The sequence below is a fragment of the Anas platyrhynchos genome, chromosome 10 (genome assembly GCF_047663525.1).
Source record: "Anas platyrhynchos isolate ZD024472 breed Pekin duck chromosome 10, IASCAAS_PekinDuck_T2T, whole genome shotgun sequence".
Taxonomy (NCBI): domain Eukaryota; kingdom Metazoa; phylum Chordata; class Aves; order Anseriformes; family Anatidae; genus Anas; species Anas platyrhynchos.
The window spans coordinates 15,944,344-15,963,481 of NC_092596.1; the positions used below are offsets into that span (position 1 = coordinate 15,944,344).

At 47.4% G+C, this 19,138-nt stretch overlaps 1 protein-coding gene across 2 annotated transcripts in view; it reads left to right on the top strand.

Annotated features, from left to right (window-relative positions):
• The first annotated feature begins 631 nt into the window (after positions 1-631).
• DOCK11 (dedicator of cytokinesis 11) overlaps positions 632-19,138 on the top strand; it is an 86,527-nt gene continuing 68,020 nt past the window's right edge. For both annotated transcript variants that reach the window (XM_038184146.2, XM_038184147.2), the window contains exons 1-5: positions 632-809; positions 16,032-16,148; positions 16,374-16,463; positions 17,043-17,125; positions 17,644-17,713. In XM_038184146.2, the coding sequence (XP_038040074.1) occupies positions 708-809; positions 16,032-16,148; positions 16,374-16,463; positions 17,043-17,125; positions 17,644-17,713 (462 nt within the window). In that variant the 5' untranslated portion in view covers positions 632-707. The remainder of the gene's footprint in view (positions 810-16,031; positions 16,149-16,373; positions 16,464-17,042; positions 17,126-17,643; positions 17,714-19,138) is intronic.

The window sequence follows — 19,138 nt, forward strand, 5'->3', positions numbered from 1 at the left end:
ATATGTTGTGTGACTGACAGCGTGCCTCTAATTCCAGTGGAGTCCTTGTGAGTAGTATTTAATCAGCCATATGGCACAATATGTGTAAATTCCTTAACGCTGTGACTACAGGGCAGCTCTATTCCATTCAATATTTTACTGCGCAGACAAAACACACAATAAAAAATAAGCAAACGCATTTAAAATAAAGGTATTAAGGTGCAAAATATATATTAAAAAAAAATAAAAGTCAATGGATCTCTCTGCCTTTATTGTAATTTCAAAATCACCATCCTGGGAACAATGCACGGTGCTAAAGCAAGCGGGACCGGGAATTAATCTCACTTCTAAGGACCCTTCCTTCCACCCCCGCTGCTTTTCTTGCTTTTGCAGCCAGGGAGCTGGGCTCACGGCCGCTATCATCACAACCCCGGAGAGGCTGAGGACCACGATCTCGTCCCGGCTCCAGCTCAGCCTTACAGCAGGGACCCACCTGGGGCAGAGCTGCACGGAGCCTCCCCCTCCTCCGGTCCCGGGCACCCCGGCCGGGCGGCACCTGCCGCGGGGACAAAGCGGGGCCGCGCCGGGGGCGGGAGCCGAGCTCGGGCCCTCCCCAGCTCCGCCCGCAGCCGCCGAGCGGCTCCGCCCGGCCCCCGCCCGGCCCCGGCCCCGGCCCGGCCCCGCCTGCCCGCAGCAGCCCCGCTCGGCTCGGCGCGGACCATGCCGCTATGGCGGAGGTGAGGAAGTTCACCAAGCGGCTCAGCAAGCCGGGCACGGCCGCCGAGCTGCGGCAGAGCGTGTCGGAGGCGGTGCGCAGCTCTTTCGTCCTGGTGAGTGAGGGGCGGCACGGCTCAGCCCGGCTCGGCACCGCGGTACCTCGGGCAGCTCCCGCCGGGGCCGCGCCCAGGCTGGGGAGCGGTGGCGGAAGGGGTAGAGAGAGGCAGGGGATGCTCAGAGCAGGGGAAGAGGAAAAGGAAAGGGCTGGGCAGGGGATGGGGATGGGGATGGGGGAGGTGGGGGCCACCTGCAGTCCCTGTGCCCGTCTGAACGTCGCTCGGAGATGCGAGGACCGCAGGAACCGGCGCTTCTGTCGCTTAGGATTAGGGTTAGGTAGCGCTCCCGTAGCGGGAGCGGGAATTAATAAGAAGCCATCAGTGCCGGGCAGCGAGCGAACAAGTGCTGGAGCTCACCCTGGTAGGGTGCAGGCAATATAAATTTGGCAAATCAATAGGGTAGGACTGAAGGGCACAGCCTGGCAAGGTGAGAGGGATGTGGGCATTGGCATAAGGGGCAGTGTGATGTATCCCAGGAATCACGCTCAAACGTCTGGGGCGAAAGTCATGTGCTTTCTCAGATGCATTTCATCCCTGCCTGTGGGATGCTGCAGCAGGTTGTCTTTGTTGTGTTCACAGCTGTGCAAATATTAGCTGTGGTACCCTGGGTGGATGCTTGGGTCAGTTCAAAGCTTCCCTGGGCTTTGTTGGATGTGTTTCACTGCTGCTCATTGAATTACTCTAGCATGCAATCACGCTTGACCTTGACTTTGATGGAAGGTTGTTCAGTGGGACGTGCAGAAAGTACAATACAAGTTCAGTGAATAATTCCTATTCAGTTTCTACTGGCACATTAAATGGTGCGTGAGCTAAGTGGAGGGTTTTTAACAGTTCTCTTAAAAATAGAGTTTTCTTGTAAATGCGTTAATTGCTAGGGCTGAAAAAAAAATCGTGGTAATAATACAGTCTGATTTCCTTGTGCCAAGGCTATTGTTTCCTGTGTGCTGTTGTTCAGGGATCTTTAGAGGCTCCTTTGGGGTTTGCTTTCACTCTTTCATCAACAATACATAGAGACAAATGCTTTGTAGAAGCTGATGGAACCTCGTTAAAAATGAGCTTGTTTAGGAGCTAAAGAGCTTTGGTATCCTACAGGCAAACAGTTACACAAGGCCTGTGCAGGGTGCCCTCTGCAATAGACTGGAGGGTTAGGTGGGATTGCAGATGAAAATAAATGAAATCCTGACAGCAACCCAAAGGAGCCAGCGGAGTCCAGCAGCTGTCAGCAGCCACTCTCTTTCTGAGCCTCTCTAGGGTTTCATTGCCCACACTGTTCCTGCCAACTCTATCTCATTCCCTTTCAGACAGGCAAATCCCCCAGGGCTGCTGTGCTGCTCAGTGTGTTTGCAGCCAAGCGCCGGAGGAGGGTGAGGGAAGGTGTCTCTGATTCCCGGGGCTTGGCAGAGTTTCTTGCTTTTGACAGTTCAGTGGCAAGGGATAAATCCCAGCACTTCTGCATCACCAGGAAGAGCCATAAGATGCTGCAGCATTCTGGGACTGTGGAAGGAGGTGGTGTAAGCTTAAAGACTGTCTCAGATAGCACTTTGGACACCTGCAGTGATTATGTGTGAGGTGCATACTCCCCAGGTTTCTCCAAGGACAAGGTGGTTCCTCTGCATCTGCCAGATCATCATGTTTGTGAGGAAGGGACGGATGTCTGTGCTGAGGTGTGCTGGCTGTAGCTGAGTCCACAGAGATCTGTGAATGTTAACGTGGATGAGACAAGGGGTGGGGAGCAGAGCTAACACTGCATGTGCCAGATCACACAACTTCACCTGCAGGAGGAGTGGGCACCATAAAGGCCCATTACTGTGTAGATGGAGCTCAGCATTTTGGGCATTCAAGGCACTCCCTTGAGAGGAGGAACTGTCTGGAGTAAGACGCCATTTGTAGTCAGTGAATGAAATACTGCTAAATGAAAACATCTCAGGGAGGAGAACCTTTAACGTCACAGAAAAGGTCAGCCTGTGTGGAGCCATAATTTGTGCGTCAAAGGAGACGCATCTCCAGCCAGGAACACTGCGCTCCTGCAAGGCCACCCTGAGTGAGTGGGACATCTGGCGTGATGCAGCTCCCAAAATGCTGTCCTGCAGGTGCAATGCAGTTGTTTCTGTTCCTGGTTTCCCATTTACGCTCATCTAGCACCTTGAGGATATCTGTTCTTCTCTTCGGTGTGCAAACCTGGAGTGAAGTCAATGCGAGTTTTGTTGGTAACTTCTGGCAGGGCTTTGCTCTTTAGTGAAAGGGAAGCAGCAGAAAGTGTGGTGCTTGGGCTTCCCAGCAAAGAGAGGCTGCCCACAGCTTCACTCCCAGCCTTCCTGAGGTGGCCTGTGTTGCCCATGTCCCACCCATTGCCCTTTGCACCAGCTGCTAGGATGCAGTCGTTGTTCTTCCTGTCGTGATTTAAGGGGAGCTGTGATCCTGATCTGTAGCAGTGAAAGTCTAGGCTGTGGTGGGGAGCTCAGAGGCAACTCATTCCCCCTGGATGGGGAAGGATGAAGCACAGCTTTCACTTGGTGCTGTTCTGTTTCTTCTTCCTGTGCTGGTGTTCCCAGTGTGCTGGCTGTCATTCTGGCCTTGCATCACGTTCACAGATGGGCTTTGTAGAGGAGGTCTTGGCAAGAAAAAAGACTTCAGCAGGAATCCCTTGAAAGCATACACAGCCCTACAAAGCACTGCTGCAAGCACTTAGGGTGCTGTAGGCACCAGGGCATGTGGGAACCCCGATTCTGTCTGCACACTTTTCCTTGCAAAGCTGCAGGGCAGATTGTATCAAATTCAGCTATGAATGGTCCCTGATGCATGCTACCGATTATAAATCATTGGATAGAGATTTGGCAGAATAACAGACAAACAAGGTCACTGTTGAAATAGACAAATGGAAAAGCATTGAATTGGCTGGTGGGATAAATAACATGCAAAACAATGAAGGAAAAAAAAATTAAGATTTGGTTAAAAAGAAGAACAGTCAAAGCATAAGTATGATAACTGACACCACTCTTAACCAAGTGATTACCTGCAGTTTAAACCTTGGGGCACCAATAGTAAAATACTGTGTTAAAACTGCAACTTCAGAGCCAGAGTACAAAGTGCTGATGCTATCTGAGAGGAGTAGCGAGGCCAGACCTCTAGCAAGAAAAGGAGCAGCCAGGAGACCTTTGACAGTGAATAGGCTCTCTTTATTTTGGCTCAGACGTTCAATGAAATCTCCCTCCTCTCCATGTTTGGTATGTTGCTGACTATTAATGGGAAGGTCGTGTGGTGAGGCAGGGGAAACCTGCACTGAGTTGCCCACCAAGGTGGGACCTACACAGCCACGGGAGCACTGCGGGACAGAGTTCAGCCTTCACCAGGAGGATGGAGCCCCATGCTCCCTGGTCTGGCAGAGGTGTCTGTGCACTTCTCCCTTGCCCCATCTTTGCTTTCCACTCAAAATGTTATGGGGTACTGTAGAGTTGAGCAGAGCACGTGTGCTGGAATGAGATCTGTAATCTGTGGCACTGCCAGAAGAATAGCAAAGGCTCTGCCTTCTGCCTCAGGACGCAGATCAACTGCACATGGTCACTTGCATTGTTTGGCCTGGGTGAGCATAAGGCCAAGGCTTCCCTGTGCCTCCCCCCCCACAGGAGCCGTGCGTTCAGCAGCGGCTGGGCCCTGGTGGGGTGAGGGTGGTCTCAAGCCAGTTGCAGGCTTTCCAAAGGTGTCATTCGCTGTGCTGTGACAGAGAAACGAAATGTGGGAGATGGGAGATCACAGGAACAAGCGTTTGACAAAACCCAGACAATCCATTTTCCCACAGTGCTGCCAAAACCAGTCATCTGGTGGTAATTGTAAGTATCCCCCATGTACTCTGATTTTCTTTAGATCATTTCTATGCAGATTAAGTGAAGACCCATTCACTGCTTCACCACAGAGGTTTACACAGGACGCAGACCCAGAGCATTGTACCTGGGCACCTGCAGCTGTGCAGGCTTTCTCCAAACTGGGTGTCAGCCCTCTCTGTGGGGCATCCCAAGGCACAGCTCGGTGACGTGTCCTGTGCACGCAGGCACAGCTTGGTGCTGTGTGCCCCACGCGCTCAGGCACACTCACAGCTCTCAGCCACACACCTGGCAGCACGTGAGCTCCCAGCAATTGCAATGTGGGAGGACCTCTGCTTGCAAACAACTGCATCAATCCTTGCCATACAGATGTGTTCAAATCCAGAGCGTCTTCTCTCCTGTGTTACGCGGTGCTGTGGGATGCGCTCCCTGTAACAGCACCGTGAGACTGTGGGCAGCACACCAGGAGGAGAAGATGGCTTTTATTTGATCCTGGTGGGACTGGGTTGGTATGTGTCGCTCAGTTTCAGGCAGACACAAAATAGGAGATAAAAACCTCCCAAAGAGATATATTAAGAAGGTTTTGACTTGAAGCAAAAAGGCACTTTGTTCTTTCTGTGTGTGTGTGGTTTGTTTTTTTTAACATCTTAATCTATATTGTATGTGACTGAATTTGTACTCATGCAGGGGAAATCAGCTTTCTGCGTAGAATCCTATTTTAATTATCTACATTTGCTTTGATCAATGTGCAGACTGTTTATGCGCACTGCTCGTAGCGATCTTAGTGCTGAAGAGAGACACATTATACGCATGTTCCCCCTTGGGTGTAGTCAGTACTCTGTGTTTGCATAACTTCAATAGAAAAAGAGATGTACTGGAGACAAGGGAGGAAATTCAGCCCTTACTTCAGTGGGTGGGAGTTTTGCTGCCGGTTCAGCTGGGGCAGGCTTTCCTGCTGCGGCTGGCTGCCTCCAGAGACTGCCACTACTGCTTACTCGAGTGGCTTCTGTGGAAGTGTACACAGTGAGATTATTACTCACAGGGGCTTAGTCAAGAAAAAACTTATACACATTCTTAAAATTAATCACATACTTTCCTGAACTGGGGCTTGTGTACTGTGAAGGGCTGAATTTAGCTCAGCATCGGCTGGTTGCTGTGACATGGCCTTGGGCAGTGCATGCAGTGGAAGTGGCCTGGTTTGTTCCTGCATGAGCACAACTGGGGTGTGCTCTGGATGAAGGGCACCACTTTACAGGGAGGAGCAAGGGCCCTGCTACACCACACAGCTATTTGGGGCCACTTCTTAGCAAATCTCCAGCAAATCTCCTACCAACGCCCAGTCCGGAAGAGAGAGCAATACCTCCCCCATGCATGCCTGTGTGCTGAGGAATGGCTACTGTAGTCTGAGCTGTGGTCACTACAGCCTTTTCTGGAGGTTTTTGGAGACTACAACAAACTTCTGATAGGCATTAAATCTTACCCTTCCCAAAGCATCATTTAAATATGATTCATCTGAGGAAGAGAGCAAACCAGGCAGCCCTTAAACTCGTGTGCATGTACCTCTTGCCACTTTTTGCTGGCTGTGTGGCCAGGGCTTTAGTACTCATTGGACAAGGCTGAGAACGGTTTGTCCTGTGCCAGAGGCAGTGTCATGAAATTACAGGTGTCCCTGCATTGACAGCATCTGCCCCGACCTGCCACCGTCAATGCAGTGAAACGCCTGGAACAGATGGTTGTTCTTGGTGCCTGCAGCTAGTGCCAGCAATGCAGCTGGGGACTTGGTGTGCTCAAAATCCAGCGAGGGGACAGTTCTAGGGCTTTGTTTCATCTCTTTCTGGTATCTGGGGATATTTGCAGAGTCCTTTCCAGAACCAGGATCATTTGAACCTCGGCTGCTGTAGTGCATATTACAGCATCCTTTCATATAGGCAGTTTGGTGGCTCTTAGAGTGTTTCACTTAAGTCTTTGCACACTGATTTATCATCTCTAATGATGCAAAATTGCACAAGGCTTTTGACATTTCTGTGGCCTAAGAATGCAAATCACAATCACACACAGTAGCTGAACAGCAACCACTCCTGGGGCATATGCGTGGTTTTAGATTTCCCTGCTTAATTGCCTCCTCACTGCTGTTCTGGCCAAGGAAGAGAAGGATGGCTTTGTATGCCTTTGTGGGCATTGCTGTCATCTTAGAAACACTGGAGTGTTTTTCCCTGCTGCCATCTCGCTCCATCTCTTTCATTCCCTTAAAAAGTACAAATCAAAGCTCTCCCTTGCTGACTCCTCTTCCCTTCAGCGCAGCCCTGTCTCATCTCTACCATTTTTCCCTGCCTCCTGCTGCTTCTCTAATGGGGTCAGGTCTGCTCGTTCCTAACCCCTTTCTCACCCCTGTCTCCTTTCTTGCTGAACTGCAATTTCTTTCTCTCTTCTATTAATAACTCCTGCCACAGGGCTATCCCTGGGGAGCAGCTGTGTGTGGAAGGAGACCCTACCTGCTTCAATACAGAGCACTCCATCCTCCTTCCTATGTTTTGGCAGTGGTTGGGAGCTTGGGATGCAGGTTGGAGCTGTGCTAGCAGGGTGCAGATGAAGGCCATGGACTGTAGCCTGCATGCCGAGGGCTTGGGGCAGGGGTACCCAGGCAGCAGCAAGGTCCCACAGCATGGCAGAAGCTGTGGCTTCTCTCGGGTGTTTGGTAGAACTGGGGAATCCACGAGTGCTGATTTTTTTGTGCAATTCAGCCCCACGCATCTGCAGAGTTGCTGCAGGCTGTATGCAGAATCAGGAGAGGAGAAAGGAGTCTCCACCTTTTGTAGGGAGATGATTGTCCTGGCTCTTCCACAGCAGGTTGGGGCTTCAGGAAAGTTGCTCTTGGCTCAGGTTTCCCTTGCAGTTCCACCTTTTTCTCCAAGCTCCCTTGTCCCTTTGAATAATGCTGGAGCTTGTGCGGATGTCTTCACCTGGGAGAAACTTGGAGGTGCTTCCATCAACAACAGCATTTCACCTGTAGCCAAGTCGAAGCATTGCAGAGCCTGTCCAGCAGCCTCAGAGGCCCTCCTGGAGCCCTCAGCCACCATGTGTTTACTGGGGAGAACGTGGTTTAACTTTGCAGCCACTGCAGCCCAAAGGCAGAGCTGAGATGGGCGCTGACACGATTTCCTGAGCTGGTTAAGTCACCACTGACATCCCCGGGGCCTGACTTCACTGTTGTGGGTGTTCACTCTATTGCTAAGGCAACCCAAACCCAGATTGTGACTTCCTGCTTTGGTTCCCCCTGCAGTGCTGCATGGGCTGGCGCCCAGCCGGGCAGAGAAGCAGCTCGCCTCCTCCCGGGGCTGCTCGCCTGCAGGGAGTGGCTGCCCAGTTGGCTCGGCCCAGTGCGAGTGAGATTTCTTGAGTGAAAAACAAGGGTTTTTTAAGAGCAGGCAGGAAAGGGAGGGGTTCTGCTTGTGTGCAATTAATTGTTTTCAGATGTTCTGAAGCTGGATCTTCTGGAGATGGATGCTAAATATAAAACTGATACTACATAAATAAATGATGAAATACCAGTGACATCTGAAAAGCACTCTGGGATGCTCTAGTTAAGAACTTATATAAATATCACGCATTATTGTCATTATAATAACTATTTCCCTTTTTTAGCATGCCCGTGCTTACAGAATGTTTTGAGAATTCCTATCTGGCAGAAATTCAGCTGTCCCATGGAAACCAGTAGCTTTTTGCCAATTTCTATTAACGCTATTATTTTCAGAAGAGAAAATCAAAGCTGCGCTGTTTCGATCTCTCATGCTCTGCAGCAGATGCTCAGCTGGATGCAGGTGCAGCTCTGCTGACACAGAGATGCACTGATCCTTCCCTCTGCTCCTCATGCGGAAGGGCTGGGTTTGAGCCTGGACATACCTGTGCCAGGCTATAGGATGAGCACTGCTGGGGTACCCTGCTGAAGGCAGCACCTAACATCTCCTCGGGGAGCCTGTGCTGCTGCAGAGGAGATCTGTTTGCTGCTGGAAGAGGAGCAAACAACTGAGCAAAACCCCTAAAAGCTGCATGGAAAAAAGCCTTTTTCCAGCCCATCTCCAGACTCATCTCAGCCTTCTAAAGAGCTTCCTCCTGTGCACCCGACCCCTCCACCTATAAGCCCTGTATGCCATTCATACAAAGCCCTCTGAGAGCTTTTGGGTCAGGGTTACAGCAGTCTTGCAGTCTTCCTGGGATGCAGTGTTTTTGTTCCTCCAGCACAACCAGGATTCCTGTCTAGGCATTTGTCTCATGTTTCTAAACTTCCTTCTCTCTGGCCAGTGTAAAAATAGTTTTGGTCTGCTCCTACCCCACTTTATTGACTGCTTCTCATCCCTGTGGTTTTACTGTAGCACGTCTCTGTGCATCTCTTACTGTGCCCGGCTGTTCCATCCAGCCGAGGGCTGGGTTTGCAGCAGACTCATAGGCAGGAGCTCCCCGCCACCCAGTGAGAGCTGCCTCTTTGCCTCCCTCCTGGTTTCTCCTCAAAATGTGGCTTTGCTAAGAAGCCTGCAAACCCCTTGGCAGCAGCAAGGCTGCGTCGTGTTGTGACTGCTGCCATCTGTGCTGACTAACGCTCTCGCCCTGTTTGCCCTTCCTCCCGTTTCTCCATTTCCACCTCTTCTTTCCTCAGCTTCAGATACTGTCTAGTTTTGCACTGGGTTACAACAGTTCCAGACATTGAACAGGCAAGCTCAGGGTCTCTCACTTTTTGTTTTTCTGCCTTATACCCAGGTTCCTGGAATAATGAGTTACGTGTGAATCTCAGCTTTTTTAAATGAAGTACCCTAGCCCTCTTGCAAGCTTGAGCTAGAGCCTGTAAATGCAATCAGATGGCAGTGCAGTAACTGGGGGCAGGGAAAGTGAAAAGTTACCAATGTGCTACTTAAATAAATAAAAACAACAATAAAAAACTCTTCAGGACCAAATGATCTGAGAGTGCCGTGACTTGTGATCTTTGAACCCTTGACTTTGGAAAAGTTTTTCTATGGATAGAAATTCATCAGTTCTGCATGTCCATAGAGGTTGCCAAATGGGTTTTTTCAGTTCCCAGATTCCATATAAATTCTCCCATGGACTGTCAGGTTTCATGTGCAAAACCCCAGTTAAGGAGTTTTCTTCTCTGAGTGGTATCTTTGCATTTCCAGGTTGCATACTGTGGTAGGAAGTGGTCCCTCTCTGATGAGGGCTGCTGCCAGTCTCAGAAGTGATGCGACTGTGACTGTTATGGGCAGGGGGTAGTTGTGCACTTCCTTTATTTGCCTCTTTAGCCTTGAATCAATTCCCCAGATTTAATTTGTTGTCTATTTTCTGTGTATCTCACCTACTTGGTCCCTTGGGATTTATTTTAAAATCTGGACTTCGCTAGGCTTTGCATGTAAGTGCATTACTGGGTTGCAACAGATGAAGCAGTAAATAAATCAGCTATAAAATGCTCACTTATTTTTACAGAACAGTTGTACAGTGTGAGGCAATACATTTACATGTGCACGTGGTCTGCGCTATTTCCTTTTCTCGTAGGTACCTTAAACAAGCATCCCTTTTATTATACGGATCCCTTGTGTCTCTAGATGCTTCGTGAGCATGGATTCCTGTTGCTGGCTGAAGCTTTCCCTTCTGAGGAAGTGAGAAACTGATGTCCCGGGTGCTGCTGAGCCTGCAAGCTTTTCAGTGAGAGGTGCGAAGGAAGTGCTGCAGGAACGGCTGAGCATCGCACAGGGCAAGCCCAGAAGCAATGCGTGCGCTAGCCGTTAGCAGCACGGCACTCGCAGGGAGAAGCGAAAGCCGAACACCGTGCAGCCGTTGCGCTGAGGCTGTGGGTTTTTCTGGGGTTGGCTTCCGCTGTGCAATGGGAAACGTGCGCTGGCAGCCACCGTAGGGCTTGTGTCAACGCAAACAGATGAGCATAGTGGTTAAAACAGAGCCAGACTAGAGGGGTTTGCCATCAAATTGTTTTATTTTCTAGGTACTGTTTGTTTTAAGTGAGAGACAGCCTGAAAGGACTGAAAATATGCATACTTTCTGATAGTTTTCCCTTGGTTTCTGTTTTAAAATATCCTTGAACAAAACATTTTTCCTTCACTTTCTGTACAGTTGTGTCAATCTGATTATGTTTGTTGTAATTATGGGAGAAAAGGATCTCAGACAAACACTAATCATAGAATAAGCTTTTCTTGTGCAACAAAAGTTGCACATTTGTACAGTGTACAAATGCGGGACAGTAGAAGACGGTTACTTTTTTGAGCCATTAAAGTTGAAAATAGAAATGTCCTTCCCAGTATGAATATGTCCAGGTGTTGTTGTGTATCCTTGTTTATAAAGCAAATATAAGGAATTTGAAAAGCTTTGCAAATGGATACAGAAAGGAGACAATTCAGTCTGACTGCTCCAGAGTCCCTCACTTTGGCTAATGTGTTACTCCTTTGCTAACACTTTCCTTCATCCCTATCTTGTGGTGTCTGTTCAGCAGAGGTTTGCTCTTGTGCTTTTTTATCAGCTGGACAAGCAGGGCGATGAGGTTGGGAACCTTTACTTGGGGTTTTCCTGGGGCCCAGCTCTTTGTGTTTGTGCTTGGACGAAGGCAGAGCCTAGCGTTGGCGTCCGTGGGCATGTTTCTGTTGAAGTAATTCAATTGAATTTCCTGTTAAAATGCCAGCCAACTTGCTTCTTGGTGGTGAGTCAATACTGTAATAGATTAGCTGTTGTTTGGCCTGTGCTGTTGTCCAAAAGGAGCCTTGTGACCTGACCTGGACGGGGGCTCGGGGTCTGCAGACCCCCCTTTCCCTCATGCACCACAGAGCTCTGTGCTCATGAGAGCAACGCTCTTGGGGCAGAAGGGGCAGAAGCAGATGTACAGCACACAGTGTTTTCAGGAGCGGTCCAGTGTGCAGGGATTGAACCAGCATTTTTTGTAAGAGAAGTGAGAGGGCTCATCCACAAGGGCTCACTGCTCCTCTCATTAAAATTTTGTTTAAAATCACGTTAATTTATTTTTCTCCTCTGTGAGGTCTTTCCCAACAAGTCCCAGTTTTTATCCCAGCGCGCTGGACTGCAGTGCTTTGGGTTGGAAGCTGCTGCTGGGTGTTCTCAGTTTCTCCCTCCTGCCCACCCTGGTACAGGGTGCTGGAGCAAGCCACAGGGCAGCACGGGGAACCCCTCTGCCAGCCCTGGGTAAGCAGCTGCTGTATGCCTGTCTGGAACAGGCTTGCTTTGGCATCACTGTGTGTTTTTTCCTGCAGAAATGGGTTGATTTTGTTGCTGGACTGGCAGCATTTCTTTGCACTTGGATATTGGCTTTCCCTGTGGAGGAATTTGTGGTTTCTAAGACTCTAATTGCTTTAGTGTAATAGTTCTTCCTCTGCTTTTGTAATGACTTTGGTGGGTGCCATCTGCTGTTGTGACAGCACGGGGCAGCGTGAGGCCGAGCCTTGTCTGCTGGGAGATGTCTGAATTAACCAAGCTCATCAGAAAAACTAAGACTTTGAAATCTGATTTTCAGGGCTTAAAGTTTTATCTCCTGCCCTGATGGGACACTGAGCGCTAGGGTGGGCCAAAGGATGAAAAATATTTGCGATATCCCTACTTACTCTGGAGCTCTGTTTGCAGGGGCGTGAGCATGTCTGGCCCTGTGCAGTTCTGGACAGACGGAGGCGTCCGTGTTTCCTTGGCAGCAGGCAGACAGGCCACATCCTTCTGCTAGCTGTTGCTTTGCTTACATATAGCTTGACCTATATCTTTTGGCTGTGCTTTAGAGCCACTGGTGTGGTTCCCCTCGTGGCCTGTGACAAGTTGGTTGTACTGTGCTGGGTGCAGGGACAGAGGGCTGCTGTGTGTGGCCACCCTTGTCCTGCAGCCGGGGTAAGGAGTGCACTAGGGGCTGTGTTTCTAACATCCCTAGAGGAGAAACAAAGCCTGTGGGGACTGCAAACCCGCCTGGGGGACATCTCTATTGGCACCCACCTCTCACCTCTGGGAGCTCCCTGGGCAATCGGCCGCCCACCCTGGCACTGCAGCAGCCTGCACCACGCTTCCTGCCCAGTGTCACCAAACCCACAAGTGGGGAAGGGCAGCACTGAGTTATTTTAAGAAGCTTATTTGTACCTGCAGTGGACAGTGCTATAAGGGTTTTGAAGCCTCTCATGTGAGAATAAGGGGTCCTCTTTGGTCCTCAAAGTCATTACCCTGTAATTGACATCAATGTTACCATAAAATAACTTTTACAACAACTTCTGGAGCACAGTCCGTTTCAGAACCATGTTGCAAACAGGACTGGAAATAGTGAGTAATTGGGAGGCCTGAATTCAGAGTACCCAAAGCCACTATTTAATGCCACAGCAATGTGCAAGACTCTTAGAAGGAACCTAATTTACCATTACAGCTGCTGCTGGGGTGAGATGAGACCAGGAGCTGGTGGGATCTTTTAATGGCAGGAGTGTTGTTGGGATTGCTGTGGTGATGGCAGCGAGAAAGGTGGATTGGGCAGCAGAGTGGCTGAGATTTGGGAATGCCTGACTTGCAAATGAGAAAGCAGCTCATGAATGTCCTAATGTGTTAAGTCACATTAATGTGCCAGGCTTGGCAAATTTGCAGAAATGTGTAGCATTATAACGAAATAAGGCCTGTGCTTCAGATGGTTAAACAAATTCAATTAAGTGTTTAAAGAATGTGAGGCTAACTGAAGAAAAAAGTGTTCCTTTTCTCCATCTTCCTGCCGGATTTTAGGGACTCCTAATTTTTCAGTGATCTCCTTTTACATGAGATTCGGTCCTGGCTACCAGAGCAGGAGCAGCTCCAGGGGTGGTTGTGCCAGTGGCACACAGTGCTGGGGCTGGTAACACTTGCCACCCCACATCACAGACTCCCCCCAACTCCCTAGCTTGGCACACATCATGGGCTCTCTGCTGGGCAATGCTGCCCTTCCTTACTCATGTCCTGGTGGGCTATTTGCTGTGATGCCCCAGTGCTGCTGCTGGTCATGCAACAGGAGGCTTGTGAGGTTTCTTTTGGGACTGCATTAGGAGTGAAGCAAAGTTTTCCAGAGAGCGATTAAGAGGAAGCTGTTTCAAATATCTGAGCTAATCCCTGCTGGATTCCTGCGGCATGGAAAATAGACATTTTGAATACAAAAGTGCCTTGGGCAGGAGGTATATTTTCTTCAGTCAAAAGTAAGAGTTTCTTTGTGGACAGCCAGAAGCTGGGCGGAGCGGGTGCTTGACAAAAGCCAGTGCAGAAATCACCCTGACCAGAGGCATCGCTTATGCTAATAACACAGGCCTTGATTGCACATAGGCTCTGCTCTCTCCTCCTTCAGTGAGCTGCTAGGATACTGTCCTGATGCTGGGATGCAGTCCTGGGAAACATGTCATGCGAGGTACCCACTTTGCATTTCTGAAGTGCTGTGGGGAAAATATTCCATCTCAGTTGTTTCATCTCAGTTTTGCTTTCTGAACATACTACAAGTTTCCTGGGCATGCACCTGGGATGGAAGAACAGCCTCTACTCAGCAGGGCTGCCCTTTGAGTGGGAAAAACCAGAGGCAGCCTCAGAGAGACGTCTGCCTTCGCTGTTCCAGTCCATCAGACCACCCAGGTCTGCCACAGAGCCTGGATTTTTATTCTCTTTTTACCATATGCCAGAGTATAGCAGAAAAAGGGGAAAAAAATCTACAATTCCTTTATTTTTTAAGATGCTTCTGTATGAGAAGATATCAACATAACAAGATTTTTACAGTGTTTCAGAAAAAGATAAAAACAAGATTAAAACATGACCACCCCTGAATGGCTCTCATCTGATACTGTTACCTGCTGATGTGACAACTTTCTTCCAAGTCCCAGCACCAGCTCCACTTCAACACAAGAGATGCTCAGCTGTCATTAGAACAAGTGGCTCACATTTGCTGCAAAGGGCTTGATCATATTAACCCATGCTGGAGACTCAAGTGCCAAGGGCATAGGACAGAAACTCTGGCTATGATTGCTTTTGGAAGAGCAATGTTGATTTCTTCTCTCATGCGTCACAGGCAATGTTGAGTTGTTTGGATGCTCAGTGGCACGGCTATTTATTTACCTGGTGGTTTTATATGGTGCTGAGCTTTCAATCCTTATTTTTGAGTCATTTTCTCAGGCTGCAGCTTTTGTTGTCTTCAGCAAGAGACTTCCACCAGTCTAATTTTTAATTGAGGGAGCTATGCAAGAAGTTCATCCAGGTTAAAAAAAAAAAAAAAAAAAAAGAAAAAGAAACAACTGTGTGGTAAATCTTGCTGCTGTTGGAGAAGCATCTGACATTCCTTTTCCAAGGGTGAAGAGCCCGAGCATACCATCTTACAAGGGTGTTAGCTCCCTGGGGCACGTGCCAGCCTGGCTCCACACAAGCTGGGGGGGTTTTGTTAATACCATCCATAGCATGGCCAGGCATCGACAGTCTTTTGGTAGGAATTCAAAGCAAGGGAAAGTTCATGTATTGGAATTTACTTCCCCTTTTGTTATGAGCATTCTTGTGCATACAGATTTAGTTTGATTTAGTGTCATTTTTACAACTGCAGTGCTAAGTGCCTGACTCTTGCTTATGAAAGCCAAAGTCTAGGAGTGGGCAGCTAAGATGATGTTTTCCTACTTTGGAACTTGTCTTTGTTTTTCTAACATTTTAAAGCTATGTTTTCTGGGCTTGTAGCATGAACAGAAGTAATGCAGTGATAAGCATACTGGCATTCTCCTAATAGTTCTTACTGGTGACTCCAGAGATTATGGAGAAGTTCCTCTTGCTTTCCAGAAACGTAAGTGAGAGGAAAACCAGGCCCCGGGGTTTTCCAGATGTGGGCTGTGGCTGAGGTGTGATTCATGGAGAGGGTTTTCCAGAGGAATCTTCATTCCACAGGGAGAGATTCCCACACTGGAGGTTATTGCAAACAGCTTACTACCATCCCACCAGCAGCACATTTCCAGAGATAGCACAACTCTCATCATCTTGTCTAGCAAAACTGGCTTCGAGCTGGTGTAGAGTCCGTATTCCTTCTGAGCTGTGCAGATGAGCTGCTCATACTGGTGAAAGCTGAAGCTTGTAGCTGTTAAAGCTGTGGCCTTTCCAGGAGAATTGCTTTCTCCATTAAGAAATTAGAGACTGTGCCTGGAGAAGAACAGCACAGTACTTGCTTTCTTCCTGTAGCTTATTACCAAGCACAAATAACGTAACCCCTTGTTTCCCTCACTGCAATGCATGTACATCAGTAGTTCCTTGTATCATGCAAGTATCTGATTGTTGAATTCATAAGCAGTCCATTGGTAACATGGTTTGAAGTTGTCAGACCAAATTAGGCACAAGATGTTACTTACTGGTTATTTTATATATTATACATCTGTAAATATTCTATCTTTTATTCATCCTACAGGAAAAAACCAAAGTTGTTGAACCCTTGGACTATGAGAACGTGATCCTTCAACGCAAAGTTCAAATCTACAGTGATCCCCTCCGGGACCTGTTGATATTTCCGATTGAAGATGTGTCTGTGAGTTTGCACTGGCTCTTTCTCATGTTTGAGGCTTGTTCATCTCCAGTCCTGTTTACTTTGGAAAATTTCCACACTTGTCTACATGTTGATTTTGGCTGCATTACTAACACATAAAAGTGAAACAACCCACTGGTGATTTGGGCCCGCCATATTTATCTAAAGCAAGTATCAATTCCTGAAGACCCAGTTTACACTGAAACCATTTTCTCCTTTTCCCTGCAGATTTCAGTTATCAGTCGTCAGAGAAGGACTGTCCAGTCTACAGTGCCAGAAGATGCTCTGAAGAAAGCTCAGAGTCTCTTTGTCAAAGAGGTAGGGGTAAAAGTCCATGCAATGCCTGTGCTCAGCGCACCTTCTCCCTTAAGCAAGATGCTCTGCTGTAGCTGCTTGTCTATGAGGTTGTAGATCACTTAGTTTATCTTCGGAAGTACTGATCACTGGCAGGGTACTGCACTAGCTAGTTCCTACATGCCTCTCATATGGCACTTGTTTTCATCAGGTTTTGTATGCAGACAACGTGTGGGGCTTGAGCTGCAAGGTGCGGGGTGTGCAGCAGGGCAAGGGCTGGGCTGCACAGCCTCTCTAGCTTCATCCTGAGTGCTGCAGATTTGTTTTTGTAAAATGCTGCCCTCTAAGACAATCAAATCACTATTCCTTTTTTAAAGTGTTAGAGCTATGTGGATACAAAATCAGCAGCTGTGTGGCAGTCCAGATGCTGTGTGATTTTTGTCTCTGTGCTGAAAAGGTTCCTTATGACATCTTGTATGGTAGCACAAAAATAAGTTCACGCTTTCCACTTACATCAACCAGCAGTCTGTAACCTTTTGAACTTGTGCATGGTTTTGTTATGCTTTCTGTAGCTTTCAAATACCTGTATTGTTTTCTTTTCAGTGCATTAAAACCTACAGCTCGGACTGGCATGTGGTAAACTACAAATACGAGGAATACTCAGGCGACTTTCGGATGTTGCCATGGTAAGTTTCATGCTCCCTTGGAATACTAATACATGGTCATGGGGTTGTGGTTTGATCAGGCTTAGGAGAAAAAGTCTGGCCAAAGTAGGTCTGTTCTGAAGATCTTGCAGGGAAGTGAAGCAACAACAGAGCAACACTGTTGAACAAATTGTATTAAAATTTGTGAATAATCTTGCAGTCTGATCTGGCTTCTTCTTTAGCAGGATGGAAGATAGATAGATCTGCTTCATCCCTGTGTTGCACAAATGCAAGTCAGCAAAAACTCTGCAAAGGCAGACAGCTAATACAGAGAATGTTAATTACATGCTCCTCGTGCTTAGCTTCAATGAAGTGCATTCAGAAGTTAGATATCTCCAGCTGTAAGGGGCTGTAGGTCTTTTGAACTCTTCTACGGTTGGACAGTTCTGCTGTGCTCTGTAATCTGCAGTTTGACAGTCGGTTGTGGAGCCAGCATCAGATAGCTGGCTTTGTGCATCCTTGTTTCCCAGTCATTAAAAATGAAAATGTTGTGATTTCAGCAAATCCTTTAGGCCAGACAAGATTCCAAGTCATGTGTTTGAAATCGATGAAGACTTTGAAAAAGACGAGGTAAGGAGAAAGTTTTTTACATATTCTACTCTAAGATCTGTTATAACGAATATTTCACAAGACAAAGTCAGAATTCAGCTCCCAGGAACGGCTTTATGATGAAATGCTTCATACTGCAGATATGGGGCCAAAACTGAGACAGTGATTTATTTGAAAGTGTGACAAGATAATCTCTTGGAGCCAAGAGTCTCCTAAATTAGGTGGAAGATTAGCCTTAATGTTTTTCATGGCTTTTTCACTTGATAGAGTCCAGCAATGAAATAGGGGAAATAAAAAAAGGAAGCCAAGAAATTTACTAAGTAAAATTCTTTGTGACCATAATTTAAAGTGGGCAGATTAGTTTTCATTACATGGTGATACAGCAATATCAGGGTCCTCTTCTTTAACAGGTTGGCGCTCTGCCTTGTAATCTGTCATTCTTAACCAGTTACTTCTCCCCAGCATGTTCACAGCACATCAATCTAATTCTGTATACACTCTGCAGGTATTCAGAGGCATTCACCTCTTCTGGAAGCTAGCACCTTTGTGTTAACCTGTCTGCAGGGGAGATTTTGCAGCTTGAGAGATTTTCCACATGGAGGAGCTGGGGGCTCTGACAATTGCGATATCTCAAACCTGGCAGTCATTTCAGGAAATACATATGCCATGTTTTCCCCATGCATATTGCATTTTTGGGGTAGGGCATTGGCATATTAACATATTTCTTTATCAATTACCATGTGAAGTTTAGTTCCAACACTTGACGCTAAGAAATTTTAGTTTACAGTCTGAAGAATTTAGTCCAGCTGTTTAAAATCCTCATGGCACCAAGGTGCTGCTGCTGAGGAACAGGAAAGTTTCTGTCTTGCAAAGCTGTAGATTTGAAGGGCTGTTTCATACACATTTTTAACAATTGCTATGCATGTCCCACACCTCATGTCTGGATTTGGATGACTTTTTTATAAATGGAAATGTATTGTCAAGTTTGGCCTTATTTTTTTTGGCTGCATTTCATTACACTGTTAACTTGAGCTGTTACTTCTTTAATAATATCTAATTTTGGCTGGAGACAAAACTGAGACAGAGCTTATCAGCATACCTCTGAAAAAGTAAAGAGATAAAAATATGCTATCAGAATTTGGTGGAAACCTTTTTTTCTTCTGATCAGTGTCCCAAATACGCAAACAAATGAAGTTACTGTTGTTGGCAATGGAAGAGTATTCCAGATACTTTGGCAGATATTTTGACATTTATGTCTTTTGGCTTGGCCGTATCTAAAGGATTCTGTTACAATTTCCTGACAGAACATTTGCATTAGAACTATGCAATGGAAATTTGAGTAAAAGAAATCCCTTGATAAAAAAGGGCGAACCATTATAAAGGATAAATTATTGGTTGTTCTACCCAGAGAAATAAAGCATTAGAAATTTTACTTTTTTCACTGGA